At 44.6% G+C, this 17,437-nt stretch overlaps 1 protein-coding gene across 1 annotated transcript in view; it reads right to left on the reverse strand.

Annotated features, from left to right (window-relative positions):
- Positions 1 to 17,437, reverse strand: part of KIZ (kizuna centrosomal protein) — a 133,821-nt gene that overhangs the window by 51,064 nt on the left and 65,320 nt on the right. The window contains exons 6-10 of the mRNA XM_015406210.1: positions 11,446 to 11,580; positions 9,327 to 9,491; positions 7,960 to 8,110; positions 6,852 to 7,002; positions 5,602 to 5,667 (exon numbers count right to left, since the gene is read on the reverse strand). Of these exons, the coding sequence (XP_015261696.1) occupies positions 5,602 to 5,667; positions 6,852 to 7,002; positions 7,960 to 8,110; positions 9,327 to 9,491; positions 11,446 to 11,580 (668 nt within the window). The remainder of the gene's footprint in view (positions 1 to 5,601; positions 5,668 to 6,851; positions 7,003 to 7,959; positions 8,111 to 9,326; positions 9,492 to 11,445; positions 11,581 to 17,437) is intronic.

Raw genomic sequence — 17,437 nt, forward strand, 5'->3', positions numbered from 1 at the left:
TCCTGGCTTGAATAATTTGGTTAACCTACTCTTTGATCTTTCTGGCCTTTTTGACAGGAAGATAAAGCTTTGTAGCTTGAGTGTCCATCACCACTCCAAGTGTTCCAGATGCTGTGTGGGAGTCAGAAAGCTTTTCTGCATGTTCACCAGGAACCCGAAGTCTTGCAAGCACTGCGAATGTGAATCCCTTGTTCTTGAAGACAAACGACTGGATGAACCAGAATCTTTGTAAACACCCAAGGAGCTGATGAGACGCCGAAGCGCAGGGCTCGGAACTGGAGATGAGTCTCCTCCACACAGAAATGTAGGAATCTTTGATGGTGTAAGAAGATTGGAACATGCATGTATGCCTCTGCCAAATCGATGGAGGACAGGAACACCCTGGGTCGTAAGGATTCCACAATGGATCTGAGGGTCTCCATGCAAAAGTGTCTGGGTTCAACATATCTGTGTAAGTATTTCAAATCTAGGATAGCCCTCCAATCCCCGTTCTTTTTGGGGACCGTGAAGAAGATGGAGTAGACCCCGGTCTCTTGTTTGTTTACAGGGACAGAGTATGGTACGAATGGGGGAAAAAAGGGGCCTGCTGCCATCTTATCCCCCAAGCTGTATGGTCTTGGGTAGAGCCTTTTTCTTGTTGCAGGTTTCCACTGAGATTTCTTTCTTTGTATGTTTGTTTCCAGTGGATCCCCGAACAGCTTGTCTCCCTGAAATGGTCATGCTGTGATGATGGCATTAGATTGGTAATCTGTAGGCCAAACTCTTAGTCAGATGATGCGACTAGCGGTGGCTGCTGATGCCATCGCCTTGGAAGCAAAGACCATGGTGTCTAGTGTGGCATCGGCAGTATAGGAGATGGCTTTCAAGATCCTACTGGCACCCTCCAGCAATGCTCCCTCCTAGCTGTGGAGTCTTGTGAGCAAAAATTCTGCTTTGTGAGCTACTGGCATTAAAGTTGTGGGCCAGCAATTTGGCTACTGCACAAATTAGTTTGCTCTGGAGCCATCCTTCCTGAGCTAAGACAAAAAGGTGTGAGCCGGAGGCTAAAAAACTGTGAGCTAGTTTACACTAACTCAGCTTAGAGGGAACACTGCCCTTCAGTAGTCTGCGGTTGCTGCATGGTAACCTCTCTATCAACTTACGCATCCACACAATAGTTGCTTTAGAAGCTGTGGATGCTGCAGCTGGCATATTGATTGCCATGGAAGTGGCCTCATGTTCATCTTCTGAGAGCAACCGAGAGGATTGTAGGGCAGTTGCTGGTGCAAAAGATCTGAAGCAGATGTTATCAAAGGGTACAACTTTTTTAACAACCGCTGGAAATGGTTTGTTTGTTATTGGCTTTGCCCACTCTTCCTCATCTGTCACACATAGAATTCAGGGGAGAGGAAGGTTCTTTCTGAGCAATTAGCTGGAGGAAAGAACTCATCGATGAGCTCTGTGCCATCTTTCTGCCCTTGGGCATTAGCACTCTTGTCCCCTGCCTTTAGGGGTCCCTGTATATTGAGTGCTGATAGGGTCTTAGACAGCAAATACTGAAAAACCTCACCCTTGAAATATCTAAAGGACTGGTCTGATCTGAGACAATCATTCCTATTCACTATCATTACATGAAAATCCCCCCCTCTTTTTCAGCAGAGACATGTGAGAGGCTATCCCTCTCACGTGAAGGCGGATCACATAGGCAGTGCTCCTGGGGAACCCTTTTTGTGCAGCTTTGGTGGGACAGCTGACTCTGTTCTTGCGCCTCCAAGGAGAGGGGGAGGGGGAGGAGGATATAGTAGCCCCATGGTCCCCTGATCTGCAGAAATGCGCTATTTCCTCCCCCATGGCTCTTATAAAGAAGGCCATTACATTTGGAAATAAGGGGACAGACCTGGGATTGCCAACATTACCGCTCTGTAACTCGTCATCTTCCTCGTCCCCTTGAGCATTATCGGCACAATCACGCCTAGCTCGATGAATCCCCTTGAACCATAGGTCTCAGGGTGTGCCATGTGCGGGATTAGGCTCTGCTCACCATTCCCGTCTTAAAGCATAGAGTGGCCAGTGGACTCCAAAATGGCCACTGAGGCTGGCGCGGGCTTGGTAAATGCTGCAGGGGTGTGCAGCTGTTTGGCGCGCTTTGGAATGCCATCCTCGCCTTGCTCTGCTGGTTGAGCGTCGGCCACCGCCACGGCCTCCATCCCCGGAGTGGAGAGAAATCCACTGCTATCCTCTCTTAATGCCATGGAAGGCGGTCTGTGAGATCCCCCTCCCACTAAGAGAGCAACCGGACCGGCAATGCTCAACCTCCAAAGGGGGGGGGGGGAGAGGATAACATATAGGAAGGAATAAAAGGACTTTTTCCCCCCTTAAGTTTCTTCAGAGAAAGGGAACAGCAAAGATGGAAGGAGAAAGTGAAAGTAAGTTAACTCAGAAAGATAGGGTTAGGCAGAACCTACACCTAGCTGCTCTCCCTTCTGAGGCAGGAAAAGAACTGAGCCTAGGGTGACTCCCACTACAGGAAACAGGAAGTAACTGAAATTAGTCCTGCCTCCCTAAGTGATGGATGGGAATCACCCACAAGATGTCCTCCACCTCAGAGGGAGAACTGCTTTTTTTCAACTTTCCAAAAAGGTTAGATGCCTCACAGAGAGGAAGTCAGCTGACAGAATTAAAAAGCCTCGCTGTTCGCACACAAGGCTCTATACAAATAGAAAAAGATCACCTTGGATTGACATCTCCTGCACACAGCTACTTAATATATCGCTTGCTACAGTATGCTGGAGTACTAAACATCAGTATTTGAGCAATATCCAAAAGCCTGCAAGTAGCACCTTACACACAGGAAACAATCCAGCCAAAGGGTGCAATCACAGGCACATTTCCTTGGGGAGGCGGCCCATTAAGCCCGGTCTTGACACTTTTTGTAGTAACACACAAAGAATGCAGCAAGCACTGAAATCCCTCCTGATGGATTTAGAAGCGCTTTGGCTGGATTATGCCCACATTGTTCATGATGTTTGGTGGCACAGAACCACTTTCTGCATAATTGTAACATATGCAAGAGAGGACGTGTTCACACCAATGCCCAGGCAACATTTGCCATAATTGTTGAGTTATCTGTCTGTGACCAGGAACTAGCCTTTACAAGCTGTCTGCACAAAACGCAGGTGTTCCGTAAAAATAATAGGAGATAACTGTGTGCCCATGAGTTAATTGTTTTAAAAGGAGGCATGAGAGCAAAATTATTTTTTTCCAAGCACTGCCATGTCTATATAATCAAGGCCGCACTGAATAGTCTTCTGTGTTCATTTCCAGATAGAGTGATTTCAACAGAAAAAAAATACATTGCTCCTGAAAAAGACGTTCTGCTCTTTGGCACTGTTTTCCCCTGCTGAAGACTTCTTTCTCTGCCCGATTACTCACATGGGTGAATCTGGCCAATCAGATTTGACTACATGTTGACAGCACGGAAGGGAAACAAAGTCTGTTTAAAGTGAGGGCAAGGCCCCTGAGCACAAAACACTTTCCAAGTAATTTCAAAGGGTGGGGAAGACATTTTCCACAAGGTCAAACATATTCATCAGAAAAGGCAAATACTTTCAGCCAGGGCTATTTTTGGGCAGGAACGCACAGGAACGGAGTTCCGGCTGGCTCCCAAGTTGGCCACACCCAGCAGGAACTCATTAGCATAACAGGCCACACCCAGCAGCAGAAACTCATTAGAACTGGCTACATTAGGGGTGTGTGGCCTAACATGCAATGGAGTTCCTGCAACAAAAAAAGCCCTGGGTTTTGACAACAAACAAGGTAAACAGAATAAGAAGCAAAAGGTGGGTGTGGCTGGATGACCACACTTCTGGTAACATGGGAATGCGGCCTAATATGCTAATGAGCAGTACAGTCATGGGTGTGGCCTAATATGCTAATGAGTTTATGCTGCTGGGTGTAGCCTATTATGCTAATGAGTTCCTGCTGGACTTTTTCTCAGTTTCACATGAAAGCAAATTTATTCATAAGTAAGGGCAAAGGTTGTTTTTTAAAGAGTAAATTGCCCCAACAACTGTTTGAAAGAGAGGGGCTGTGTTTGGGGAAGAGGAAAAATGAGAACAACAGTACTCGTATCTGAAGTGAGCAGTGACTTACGGAAGCTCGTACCCTTCCATGAATTTTGCTAGTCTTTAAGGTGCTCCTGGACTCTTGCTTTTTAATACTGCTGATGTTTCTCTGGACATCAGAGACAGAACTGTGAATAAGTTCGCACTTCTTTTCACAAGTGCTAGCTTCACACACACAATACCCAGAAATAAAGAACTTTATGGTGTGTAAATTTAGCCTCAGCCATATTGCAAAAAAAAACCCCAGGTAGTGAAGATACATTTTGTGTGTGTGCGCTGTGTAGAGAGATATCATCATAAGGATATCTATACCTCAGGCATTCAGCCAGACTGAGAGATCTTTCTCTGTTAAGTTCAAGTTCATGTGTTTTTCTCTTCTGCTAGAATCCCTAGTGAGGACATTAAAACACTCTGTTACTTACTCATATTTACCAGGGCAGGGATCATTTAGGAAAATAAAACATCAATCCCTAAACATTTACAACTGGCATGAATCTTTCATATGCCTTCATTCAACAGACCTGTGAATTAGTTTTGTCATTAAATAATAGTGTGCTCATGCGCAGATCCCATTTACATGGAAGTTATTTTGTTACTTTGTTGGTACTCCCAAGTCATCTGACACTTGGTGGGAAAATACTTGCTGTGAAGGGCACAAATCTAAGATGAAAATTTTTCACAAGAAAACCCTTCCCATGTCTTTGTAAGCCCTTTTTGCATTAAAAATCCAAAATGGCAGTTTAAAGACACGTTCTTCAACATTTCATTGCCCAACTGTTTGCATCTTAATATTATAATGAAGCCTAATTTGCAAGAAAGGTGTTTCCTTTTTGCAAAATAAAGTAGCGGTTAATTTATTTGCTAAAAACAGGCATCTGTTACGCATGCTAATGTGCACAATATCCCCCCAACCAAAACTGCTGTGCCATCTTTGATATTCTTTATGAACAAACATAATGCAGCTGACAGAAAAGCAGATCTTAACAGGTCCTGATGAAACCGTATTGCAAAACAGTTTTTAAATTATTGCAGTCCCTTTGTAATTGAAGCACAAACAAACCCCGCTTCCTGCTTGGTGCAATTTTCCCCCTTGCTCTTATTTTTATGATACACATTCAATGATACACACACAGAAAAGAAGAGTCAAATCAGAAACATCTGTAGTTTGCCATATAATTACTCATTTTTCCCCACGGAGAACTGACCTTTGTAACACTGATACGAAGACCTGAAAGGCTAAAATGACCAGGGATATTCACAAGGCTTAAAATGCATAACATGATTAAAAGGAATTAAAATAAGGACTGTTATTTTGCATCTTGGTTTATGTTAACATAAGCATGGACTTTATGATCTTCGTTTAATCTCTGTGCTCAATATGTAGTAGCTGAATTTACTCACTATTAGAGGGATTTGCAAGCTGCTGAAATGCGACGTTTTCATTATTTAATGAAGTCAAATCCTGCATTTGAGGTTATTATGCAGCCATTACTCTTACCTGAAACAGGAATCTTTTCCACCAGGCTTTCTTCCTTGCTCTCATCTTCACTCCAGTTTGTGACTTCTGTATGTGAACACACACAATAATGAAGCACATTTCAAAGTCACAGTGATCAGACCAGTTTGTTTTCTTTTTAAGCCCCATTCCCTTTAATTTATCACTTTTGTTATCTCTTGTTTATTGATCTAAACTGTCCGTTACAGTTCTTTACAAAAGGACCCTACTGTGAACTTTAGTCAAATAAGCTGCTACTGTATCTCTGTGCATATACCAAAGAAAACAGTAAACCACCCAAATACCTTAAAGAGTTTGGGTTTCTGACTTTTTTTTTTTAAGGCAGTGGTAACTTCAGCAGCTGTACCTTTTAACCCAAAAGCAATATTTGATAGACATTCAAAATTAGTTTAAATCAGTTTCTTTTTATTGATAATAAAAACTAGTAAAAGCAGCCTAAACGGGTTTGCTTCTGTTTACTGTGTAAAAGAGTGTATGGCCTAATTGCTTGTCTATTTTGGTCTTTGATGCCAGGATGCTCTGTGAAACCCACTGTGCAAGGCACCATCTCCTGCTTCTAAATCAAATTACTTCCTCTAGCCAAAAAAAATATTAATCTAACAGATCCTTTTTCTTTAAATTCAAAAAACCGAACAACATATGCTTGTCTCGGCATGGAGTTGTTCCTTTTAAAAAATGACAAAACGAAGGGGTGTATCTACATTTCCCCATTACCAGTAAAAGCCATCACTTCCCACCCCCCATGTACACATTCATCAATACTTCCATCCATATATTTGTTTTTAAAATCTACAACTATTCTATTTGTACATTCTGTTTTAATGGAGCAACATGTATTTCTGCTTTACACCTGAAAAGGTGTTAGTTTCTGAAAAAGAGGAATAATTGCTACTCATAAGCCACAGACAAAAAGGATCTTATTCAAATATAACTTCAAATATATATATCTATCCATCCTCAGGATTGGGCATATGGAGCTTCAAAGGAAACACTTCAACAGCACAACACACTCCATGCATTTAATCACACATTTGGATAGTAGCTGGTTATATGGGGCTACCCTATCATTAAAGAGCCCCACACATGCATACCCCCATGCGCCCACCACAGCTACTGGACTAGAGCAAATATCGCTTGGAATTTGCACTGTTGCATTCGCAAAGCCATAGCCTGAGGTTCCAAACAGTGCAATAATAAACTCAGAATGCATCCAGACCATTTAAAAATATTACCGTGTTCCCTTGCACCATTACTACCAAGCAACTGTGTATGATTTTCATGCTTTATTTTGTTTGCCTGTGAACTACAAGATGTTACATTGCTGCAAGGAGATGATTCATCTACACATTCTTCTGGACAGTTCTCTTTCAATAATGACATAACCTAAAACATTGGAAATAGAATATTGTATTGTAATTTTAAAAGATGATAAATGCACACGTATCCCCCTTTCAGAACCCTGCTCAATGCTGCCACAATATTTGGAATATATACTGCTGAATTTTTTTTAAAAAATTCAGTTTCTGCTCCTTTGCCTTTATTCATCCATTCAAAAATATCTACAAGCCCAATTTTTTCCTAATACACAATTAACAGATTTGAAAAGCACCACTAAATTTCTCTGTAGGTCTCATATATACAAGTTATCCTGTGCATATTGCAGAAGAACAAAAGGCCACTGAGAATGCCCCATGAGGGCACCTTCCAGGAAGAACATTAGTCGATCACCCCCCTCCCCCCCCCAAGGATTGTATATCATCCAATTGCTCATATGTATCCCCGAAGCTCTTGCTGCTAATGTCAACTTTATTGGACAGCCTGTATCAGCACAAGGTGATTAGAGAGTTTTGCTCCCAGCTCAGAATTGGTCGTCTATAGTATAAGAGATGCAAATTGTTTGGGCTGCAATCTTATGTACACTTAGTTGGGAGTAAAACTTCAATGTAACTGCATAGCACCTTTTAAAAAGTAATACAAAAACACCCTAATTTATACCAGGTACATATTTTCCGATCATCAGGGCAGTCATGAGGATAAACTGCAAAATGCTATATACATCCTAGCTTCAAACTGACACTTTCCCTGCCACCCTGATGAGAACATTCATAGAAGCGATCATCGCCTAGTGGCTGAAGACCCCCCAAGCTTTCTACAGTAAAATACAAAACAGATCCAATATGTCTAAGACCTTACACTGAGATATAGATATATACATATAATACATTGAAAAAACCTTTAAGAAGGACTTTTTTCCTTAGAGCTTTCTCCAGATCTCAGTCTGCTGCCCTAGACAGACAAAAGGATAAGACAAATTATTCAGCAAATGAAATCGGTACTGACCAGGCTGTCTTGCTTATTTCTCTCCAAAACCAGTAAGGTGGCCAACATGTCTTTCACTTCTTGTGTGAGTACAACATTGTGCTCTTTCAAGAACATGACATGTTTGTTTAAACGTTCCCATATCCTTGCAAAATAAGATGACAGTTCAGGCCTACAGAAAAACAAAAGTAAATATTGTAGGCAAAACGGCAAGTATCAGTTTAAAAAAATCAGAAATAGCCACGTTCAACATTACCCAGAATATCCAACATGAGTTTCATTATTCTGAAACTCTTGATCAGACATCCATGCCGAAGATAAGGTAAGCTATTGTAAAGTTACGTCAAACAAATCTGAATTATAATGTTAGGTCTGGTGAGACCTTGGAGAGCTGCTGCAGCCAGAATAAGATGGATGAGCCGATGGTCTTGCATTTTCATATGTTTATTTTTAACCTATCTCCTGCCTTTTCCTAGTATTCAGAGTGGCTTACAAGTCACAACAACGAAAACAGTGTGACACGATACATTAAGGTTACAACTAACAATCATGATATAAATTAAAACCCCAGTAGTGACAGCAGTATTTAAAGTGACAGATATAACAACAAATTACAAGCCAAAAACCACTAAGAGGAAAACGAAACATCCCAGAGGGAAATGAAGTTAAACCAAAAAGTTCGAAGGCATAATGAAATAACAAGGTCTTTGACCTGACACCCAACCACAGACGGGGAAGAGTCCCAAGAGAACTGCAATAAAGAGAGTTCCATAGACACGGGACCACCAATGAAAACACCTTGAACTGGAAAATTAGTACTAAGAAATCCTAAAACACAGAAGTGTTTTCCCCCATAGCAATATAGCCATATTAGGAAGCTAAACCACAGTTTCAACACAGCACAGGGGCCACAAAAGAAGACCTACCAAACAAGAGTACAATATTTGACTTAAGGTTAAGAAGTAACTGCTGATAGGTCCCAATCCTCTCATAGTGTTAGTGAAAAGTACACTTCTATAACTTAAATAAAATTATGAAAGGAGGAGTTAAAAAATAGGAAGAATAGCCTGTCAAATAAGCAAGCAAAGCCTGCCCTCCTGCCCCTAGGCTCACTGGTGGGTGATTCTAGTGTTACCCATTCCTCCTAGAAGGAATGAACAGGATGTGTTTACCTCCTGAACACTAGGACACAACTCCCCCCCCTTTTAATAAAGAAACATAACACGGTTGTCGGAGAGGTCCATTAACGGTGCACTCCGCACTGCTAAAGCACGCACTTGATATTTCAACCATATGCAGTTACCTTTTGAAACTATTTGATTTCAGCATTAGTCACAGATAGGCGACTTATAAAATATTAATTGTGCAAGTCCCAACAATGGTCATACCTGGTTTGTTTTTCACCCAGCATCCCACTTTTGTCATTAAGTGCTTCCTCTGGTAAAAGACATCCATTCATTGTGCTTTGTAATAATCTCTGAAGCTGATGAAGGACAAGTGCTTCACATACCTCAAGGTCTTCTTGTTCCAAGCTGCCGGTTTGATTACAGATGCTATAATAAAACAATAACAGGTACTTAATGAAATGTTTACTTAAATCCATTATAAGCAGTTCTACACTACTCTTCTCTGCGTAATCAATAACAGTCTTCACAGTACACGATCTGAATATAAATAACCAGAAGAGATCAAGGATTATCTAGACCAGCCCCTTCTGTTGTGAGACCATTGGGGTCAAGAAACGTTTGTTTCCCTGATTCCCCAACATCCGAAAGTTAGGGAGTTCTCCCCTTCTGAACCCAACTGTGACAGCTAGACACGTGACCTAGGATGGCTGGCTCCCCCCAGTGAAGTTTCCTTTGGAGAAGAAGCTGATGGGGCATTTGGAGCAAACTACTTCAGTTTCAATAGCATGTTCTTCACTTCTGCTTCCCAGCTTCTGGAGCAGTGTTCCCTCTAAGCTGAGTCAGTGTGAGCCAGCTCACAGTTTTTTAGCCTCCGGCTCACACATTTTTGTCTTGGCTCAGGAAGGGATGGCTCCAGAGCAAACAAATTTATGCAGCAGCCAAATCCCTCGCTCACAACTTTAACACCAGTAGCTCACAAAGTAGAATTTTTGCTCACAAGACTCCACAGCTTAGAGGGAACATTGTTCTGGAGTGTCAAACACAGAAGGCCTCGAGCCTGCAACCTCAATGACATCAGGATAGGAACTGACAGCACCAGAGCTCACTGCACACTTTTGAAAGGTAAAAGGTAAAGGTTCCCTTGCTCGAAAACCAGTCGAGTCCGACTCTAGGGTTGCGGTGCTCATCTCCGTTTCAAAGCCGAAGAGCCAGCACTGTCTGAAGACGTTTCCGTGGTCATGTGGCCGGCATGATTAAACACCAAGGTGCACGGAACGCTGTTACCTTCCCACCGAAGTGGTACTTATTTATCTACTTGCAATTTCTTGCTTTCAAACTGCTTGGTTGGCAGGAGATGGAACTAGAGACGGGAGCTCACTCCGTCACGCGGCAACTCGGGTCTCGAACTGCTGAACTACCGACCTTCCACAGCCTGCAGTTCAGCGTCTTAACCACTTGAGCCACCGCAGCTCCTTATATAAAAACTCCTTTCAGCTCCTACTCAGGATGGGAGAAAAACAGCCTACCGGGGCCAGGCCTGGATTCAATGGAATCACCACCAGGCACGCATGCCACTGAATCACCATCCTAAAGGCTTTGCTCTGTTTTCAGATATAGAAGCCTTTGCACTGCAGCTACGTTTGGTCACGTTCGTAGCTGGTCCTCCAGTCTGAATTATCTGCACTGTTTCCATCGCACTGTGGTAGAGACCGAACCAGCAGACAACCAGAGTGTGGACTCACCGCACCTGAAGGCAAACAAGTATCAGGTCCAAGCTCCACGTTACACAAAACTGCATGCAACGACAGCCCGTGGGATTCTTTAAACATGAAAAAGATGTCTTTATAAACAAAGCACTGAAGTATGATGTTCAAGACACTTGGGCAGTGGTGTTCTCTCTAAACTGAGTTAGTGTGAGCTTGCTCACAGGTTTTTTAGCCTCCGGCTCACACATTTTCGTCTTAGCTCAGGGAGGAGGGCTCCAGAGCAAACTAATTGGTGCAGTAGCCAAATCGCTGGCTCACACCGTTAATGCCAGGAGCTCCCAAAGTATAGTTTTTGCTCACAGGGCTCCACAGCATAGAGGGAGCATTGCACTTGGCTCCCCTTTGCACACATTCCATGCAGCTGTTCCCCGGCCAATCAAGTTCTATATGAAAGCCCTCCACCCATGTAGTTCCTCTATCTGTGAGCTTTGCATATCACTACAGTATCACTGTTGAAAGAACCACAAAAGGCTGAAACCCCGCCCCCAGCCCCCAGCCAGTGCCGGAGCAACCATGCCACTTGAGCACCCAAGATGAGCTGAATTCAAACACAGTCAACAAAGCCAGCTGATCTAAACAGATAAAGAGGAAGTTAAAAGGAAAATATCCATAACCTTATAAGGGCCTCCAGCTCTGCTGAGTTCACAGGTTTGCTCTTGTACAGCATCAGGCATTCAGAAGCCACCCTGGCTGTCATTTCTTCTATGTGCTGCAGCACAGAACACAACCCTTCAAAGGACAGGCATCCCCTACAGAAATAAAAAGAAATTCTGTTTACGACCTGTTGCAATCATTACATCAAAAAGGAAAGCCCTACATGGCCAGGGTCCGACATACCTGAGGGACCACCTTTCCCCATACAGGCCCCAAAGAGCACTTCGGTCGGGGTCACAGCACCATTTAGTGACCCCGGGCACTAAAGAGGCCAGGCTAGCTACCACGAGGGCCAGGTCCTTTTCGGTGGCGGCCCCTATCTGGTGGAATGAGCTCCCGGAGGAGATCAGGGCTTTGCGGGACCTTTTACAGTTCCGCAGAGCCTGTAAGACGGAGCTCTTCCGCCAGGCTTTTGAGTAGGGGCCGCCGCCGCCACTACCACCACTGCATATATGCGGAGCAGGACCGTCGGGGATGGGCCGATGGGAAATGGGAACATCATGGCGCATGCCGTCTTCCTTCTGACTTTGACCTTGGACCTCCTCGTGACATGTAATGGAGAATGTGCAATTTAGTCCTTCATGTATCTGTGGGATGTTAATGTTTTTAGCTTCTGCTGTTTTAATGTATCTGTTTTATAGCACCTTGTGCCCTGTAAGCCGCCCTGAGCCTGCGTCCGGGGAGGGCGGGATAGAAATGGAATGAAATAAATAAAATAAATAAAAATGTGTCCTGAAGCTGCTATATAAAATCCTATAAGCTCCGTTAGTCTGTAGCGGCAAATCCGAACAGGAGACCACAGACACCCTATAAAGTTACTTTTTTTTTTAGTCTCTATGATGCAACGAACATGAAATTGAGCCAACTTCAGAGGACGGCGGAAGACCAGAAGGCCTGGCGTGATCTGGCCCATGGGGTCGCGGAGAGTCGGACTCGACTGTGCGACTGAACAACAACAAATGATGCCTCTGGGTTCCTGTTTTAATTTTCCTATTCCTATGGTTGACTGGAAATTTTAGCCAACTTTGATTTCATTCAGTGGAAGGTTTCCCCCACTGTTTCAAAGGGCGAGGGTGGGTAACCTCAGAAATGAAACTAAGAGTCCTGACCTGGATAGCCCAGGCAAGCCAGATCTCGTCAGATCTCGGAAGCTAAGCAGGGCCGACCCTGGCAAGTAACTGAAAGGGAGTCCTCCAAGGAATACCAGGGCTGGGATGCAGAGGCAGGTAATATCAAAGCCACCTCTCTGGAACGTATTTGCTCCACTAGCGGCTGCCAGAAGTCACCATAACTTCCAGGCACATACACACACACACACACACACACACACACACAAACACAAAATACTCACTAAAAAGGGGAAAAAAGAAACTAAGAGCAAGGCTGTTAAACAAGAGGATGCTTTGGAGGTCATTAATTCGTAAGGTTGTCATACGTCAGAAGCAACCTGACGGCACTTAATGTGGCAGAACTGCGTGCTTAGGGAGCCTGGAACATTTATGTATAAGGAGGCACATTAAACAAAATAAAGCAAGAGTAGACTTTGGTTCTGTCCCCGAAAGCACTGCAGCATGGTTAAGAACATAAGAGACGCCAATGTTGGATCAGGCCAAAGGCCCATCCAGTCCAACACTCTGTCACACAGTGGCCAAAAATACCAGGTGCCATCAAGAGGTCCACCAGTGGGGCCAGGACATTAGAAGCCCTCCCACTGTTGGCCCCCCCAAGCACCAAGAAGACAGAGCATCACTTGCCCCAGAGCCCCTATCTATACCTTGTGGCTCATAGCCACGGATGGACCTCTGTTCCATATAAGAACATAAGAGACGCCAATGTTGGATCAGGCCAATGGCCCATCCAGTCCAACACTCTGTGTCACACAGTGGCCAGAAATCCCAGGGGCCATCAGGAGGTCCACCAGTGGGGCCAGGACATTAGAAGCCCTCCCACTGTTGGCCCCCCCAAGCACCAAGAAGACAGAGCATCACTTGCCCCAGAGCCCCTATCTATACCTTGTGGCTAATAGCTACTGATGGACCTCTGCTCCATATGCTTATCTAATTCCCTTTGGAAGCTGTCCATGCTTGTAGCCGCCACCACTTCCTGTGGTTAATGCTGTCTCCTGGAACACAGGCCACGCCTGGGAGCTGACCTCTGTTTCACACGTTTACATCCCCGGAGCCAAAAGCGTACCATCTTCAAGACCTAATTTCTATAGATGAAGGTCACAAATGTCTCCTGTTGTATCTAAGGACTCTTGACCTGCTCAATATCCCTGAGATGGGTAAAAGTTCATGATGCCATTATGGGGAAGGGTCTGGTTAGGGTTACGTTTGTGCTGACGTGCACTCTGCATTCTATTGATTACAAAAATGTGTGTGTATATATGTGTGTGTGTGTGATATTTCAAGATACAACACTGCCCCCGATAGTTCATATTTGGAGACTTTGGATGGCAGTCAAGAGCAGTGTTCCCTCTAAGCTGAGTTAGTGTGAGCCAGCTCACTGTTTCGTGACTTCCGGCTCACACATTTTTGTCTCGGCTCAGGAAGGACGGCTCCAGAGCAAACTGATTTATACAGCAGCTAAATCACTCGCTCACAACTTTAATGCCAGGAGCTCACAAAGTAGAATTTTTGCTCACCAGACTCCACAGCTTAGAGGGAGCATTGGTCAAGAGATCTCTTTCCTTTATTATTTGGGTAACTGTGTACATTACCCTTTTGGTAAGTGCTCTGAGCTTTTTCTGATAATTTGACCTGGTGTCCAGCCAGTCCCATCCATCACACTGAACCCAGGGAGGGCTGGGTTCTCAGGCAGAAGCCTGAGGGCCAAAATTTTACTTTTCCCTCAACACTTAACACACCTACAATGCTCCTGTCTGTTCACCATTCTTGAAGAGCAGTCTTTAAATCTTAAGGATCTGGTACAACCCTGTATGCTCAGGACAACTGTTTTGTAGGTTTCAGTTATCTTTGTCACTTCAACAAAACCCATTTAAAATCTGCTACTCAGATTTACCAAAAGGGTAAGGTTTCCCTTGCTCGAAAGTCAGTCAAATATGACTCTAGGGTTGTGGTCCTCATCTCCATTTCCAAACCGAAGAGCCAGCGCTGTCCGAAAACTTCTCCGTGGTCATGTGGCCGGCATGACTAGACGCCGAGGCGCATGGAACGCTGTTACCTTCCCACTGAAGCGGTACCTATTTATCTACTTGCAATTTCTTGCTTTCGAACTGCTAGGTTGGCAGGAGCTGGAAACAGAGACGGGAGTTCAATCCGTCATGCGGCACTTGGGTCTCGAACAGCTGAACTACCAACCTTCCAGCCTACAGTTCAGTGTCTTAACCACTTGACCCACCGCAGGGTAGCATACACAATTATCTCAGATGCACATTAGCTCTGTCCGGGCATCCCTTTAAGTTGAAATACAAAACCAAATTCTGTCACGGTGTCACATACAGGCATGTAAACATGCAAGAAACTGCAGCTGTAGAAGCCAAAAAGTTAATCATTGTAGTAAACTAAGGACCAACTAATCACCAAGAAAGGGAAACTCATTTGCCCTGTAAAGACCAACAACCAGCCATCAACAAAGCAGGGAAAGCTATATAAAAGCCTCAGATGGGTCACCCTAATCACCATGCATTTCGTAAAAACAGCCAGGGAATAATCCCAAACAAAAGGGAATGGTGGGATTCTGCCACTGGCAAATTCCACCCCCAAAGCAGAGTCCGGGAAGGGTAGAAAGGCAGGCAAGCAAAAGACCTTTCCATGTGCCTCCTTGATGTGTTAGAGTCACTCAGAATAGGCCCCTTTTTCCATCCCAGGGCGACTACTGAACTGAATAGTCTAATCAATGGGAAGACAGGCAACCTCCCCTCAGAAAAGAGGTGGGGAAGGCCTTGGGTCTGAGCCCACAAAGTGACATATTTGTCGAAAGAATTGTAGGAAACCTGTGAGTGGTGGACAAGACATCAGACCAAAGAATTTTTGCTTCCCCCTTTATGTTGGATCCCCAAGCATCGAGAATAAATCCACGTTTTCAAGAAAAGCAAAATTTATTTCAAAGCGTTGAAGACATACTCAAACACGTTCTTTGTTAGAACTGGGGATACACAGGTAGGGCAAGCATAATAAAGGAAATTCAAACAGATACATGTCCAATGAATAACATTCCCGCTGGCGGGCTAATGAAACGGTTGCGCGCCCAGTCCATGGGAACCAGGCAGAATAGCAGACCAAACACAGGTGCAGTTCTCATGAGATAAGCAATAGGCAAGCATTACAGCATCTTCTCCCCCACACAACCACCAGTAGTTATCTTATGCATTCCAGCACAGAAGCAGGACGGTAGAAACAAGCCGGGTGCAACAGGGTAAGGATATGTACACAGAGGTCACAGAAAACAGAATGGCAGCTTGCTGACATACTGCCCCCTTAAAATACATCTAAAACACACGTCCCGGGTCGGGCGGGAGATCTCCCGGGCTGGGCGGGAGACCTCCCGGTTTGCCCGGGAACCTCATGTGGAAATTACGGATCAGGTAAGGGGCCTGAATATCCCCTTCTTCCACCCATTCGCGGTGCTGGGGACCGAAATCAACCCATTCTATAAGGTACCAGAGTTTACCACGTTTCAACTTACAATCAAGGATATCAGCGATCTCAAAATGTTCATCCCCTTCCAAAATGACAGGCGGAGGAGGAGAAACTGATGGTCTCCAAGGAGACGGGCCAGGATCCTTCTTCAACAGGCTCATGTGAAAAACAGAATGCAGAGCACGTAAATTCTTAGGCAAAACAACATCAACCGCCACATTATTTATGACTTTACGCACTTTGAATGGACCTATGAACTTCCACCCCAATTTCCTGCTAGGCCGCAGCATCTTAATGTTCTTGGTCGAGACATACACAAGATCCCCAGGTTTCAGATCAAACCCCACCACCCTACCCTTGTCTGCCTGGGTCTTGTAAGCAGCCTCGGCTGCGTCAAGTGTTTGGCATAGCAGAGGCCATGCGTTTTGCAAGGACATACACCATGTATCAGCATCCCCCACAGGACGTTGGCCCATCCCCTCCAAGAAAGGGAGGGGGGGCTGTCGTAACCAGAAACAGCTTTATAAGGAGACATGCCCGTGGAGCTATGGACAGTGTTGTTATAACAATATTCAGCAAGAGGCAACAAATCACACCAATCATTTTGTTGATAATTAGTAAAACAACGAAGATATTGCTCCAGGGTCTGATTAACCCGTTCCGTTTGTCCGTCAGTTTCAGGATGATACGCGCTGCTGAGCCCTTGTTCCACCCCTAAAATGGAAAGAAGTTCCCTCCAAAACTTAGAAACAAATTGGGTCCCCCTGTCAGAAATTAATTTAGCAGGTAATTGATGAATTTTCACCACGTGAGACATAAACGATTTCGCCAACCTCTGAGCTGTAGGCAAGGAAGGAAAAGGCACAAAATGAGCTTGCTTAGAAAATAAATCAACAACCACCCAAATAACAGTGTTCCCTTTGCTCGCAGGGAGGTCAGTAATAAAGTCCATGGACACCACTTCCCACGGTCTCGATGGGGTAGGGAGTGGCTGCAGAAGACCAGGAGGCTTGCCCACTCTGGGTTTAGTCAAGGCACAGGTTTGGCAGGACCGAACAAACATCAAGAGGTCTTTGCGCATTTGTGGCCACCAGAACTGTCTGCGGATGAGTTGCAGAGATTTAACAAAACTCCAATGCCCTGCCAGTTTCGAACCGTGAGCAGACTCCATCACCTCCCTCCTCATTGAAATAGGCACATACAGTTTGTCTCCAGAATAAATCAGACCTTCAGGGCTACGGACACAATCTGGCAACGTTTTCAGGGAGGCATCATCATCAGCAGTAAAAGCAGACATATATTTCTGGACCCAGCCCCCCCCCCCCTAGGAAAAAGGGAAGGCGAAGTTTCA

The sequence above is a fragment of the Gekko japonicus genome, unplaced genomic scaffold (assembly GCF_001447785.1).
Source record: "Gekko japonicus isolate JY-2015 unplaced genomic scaffold, Gekko_japonicus_V1.1 scaffold1209, whole genome shotgun sequence".
Lineage (NCBI taxonomy): Eukaryota > Metazoa > Chordata > Lepidosauria > Squamata > Gekkonidae > Gekko > Gekko japonicus.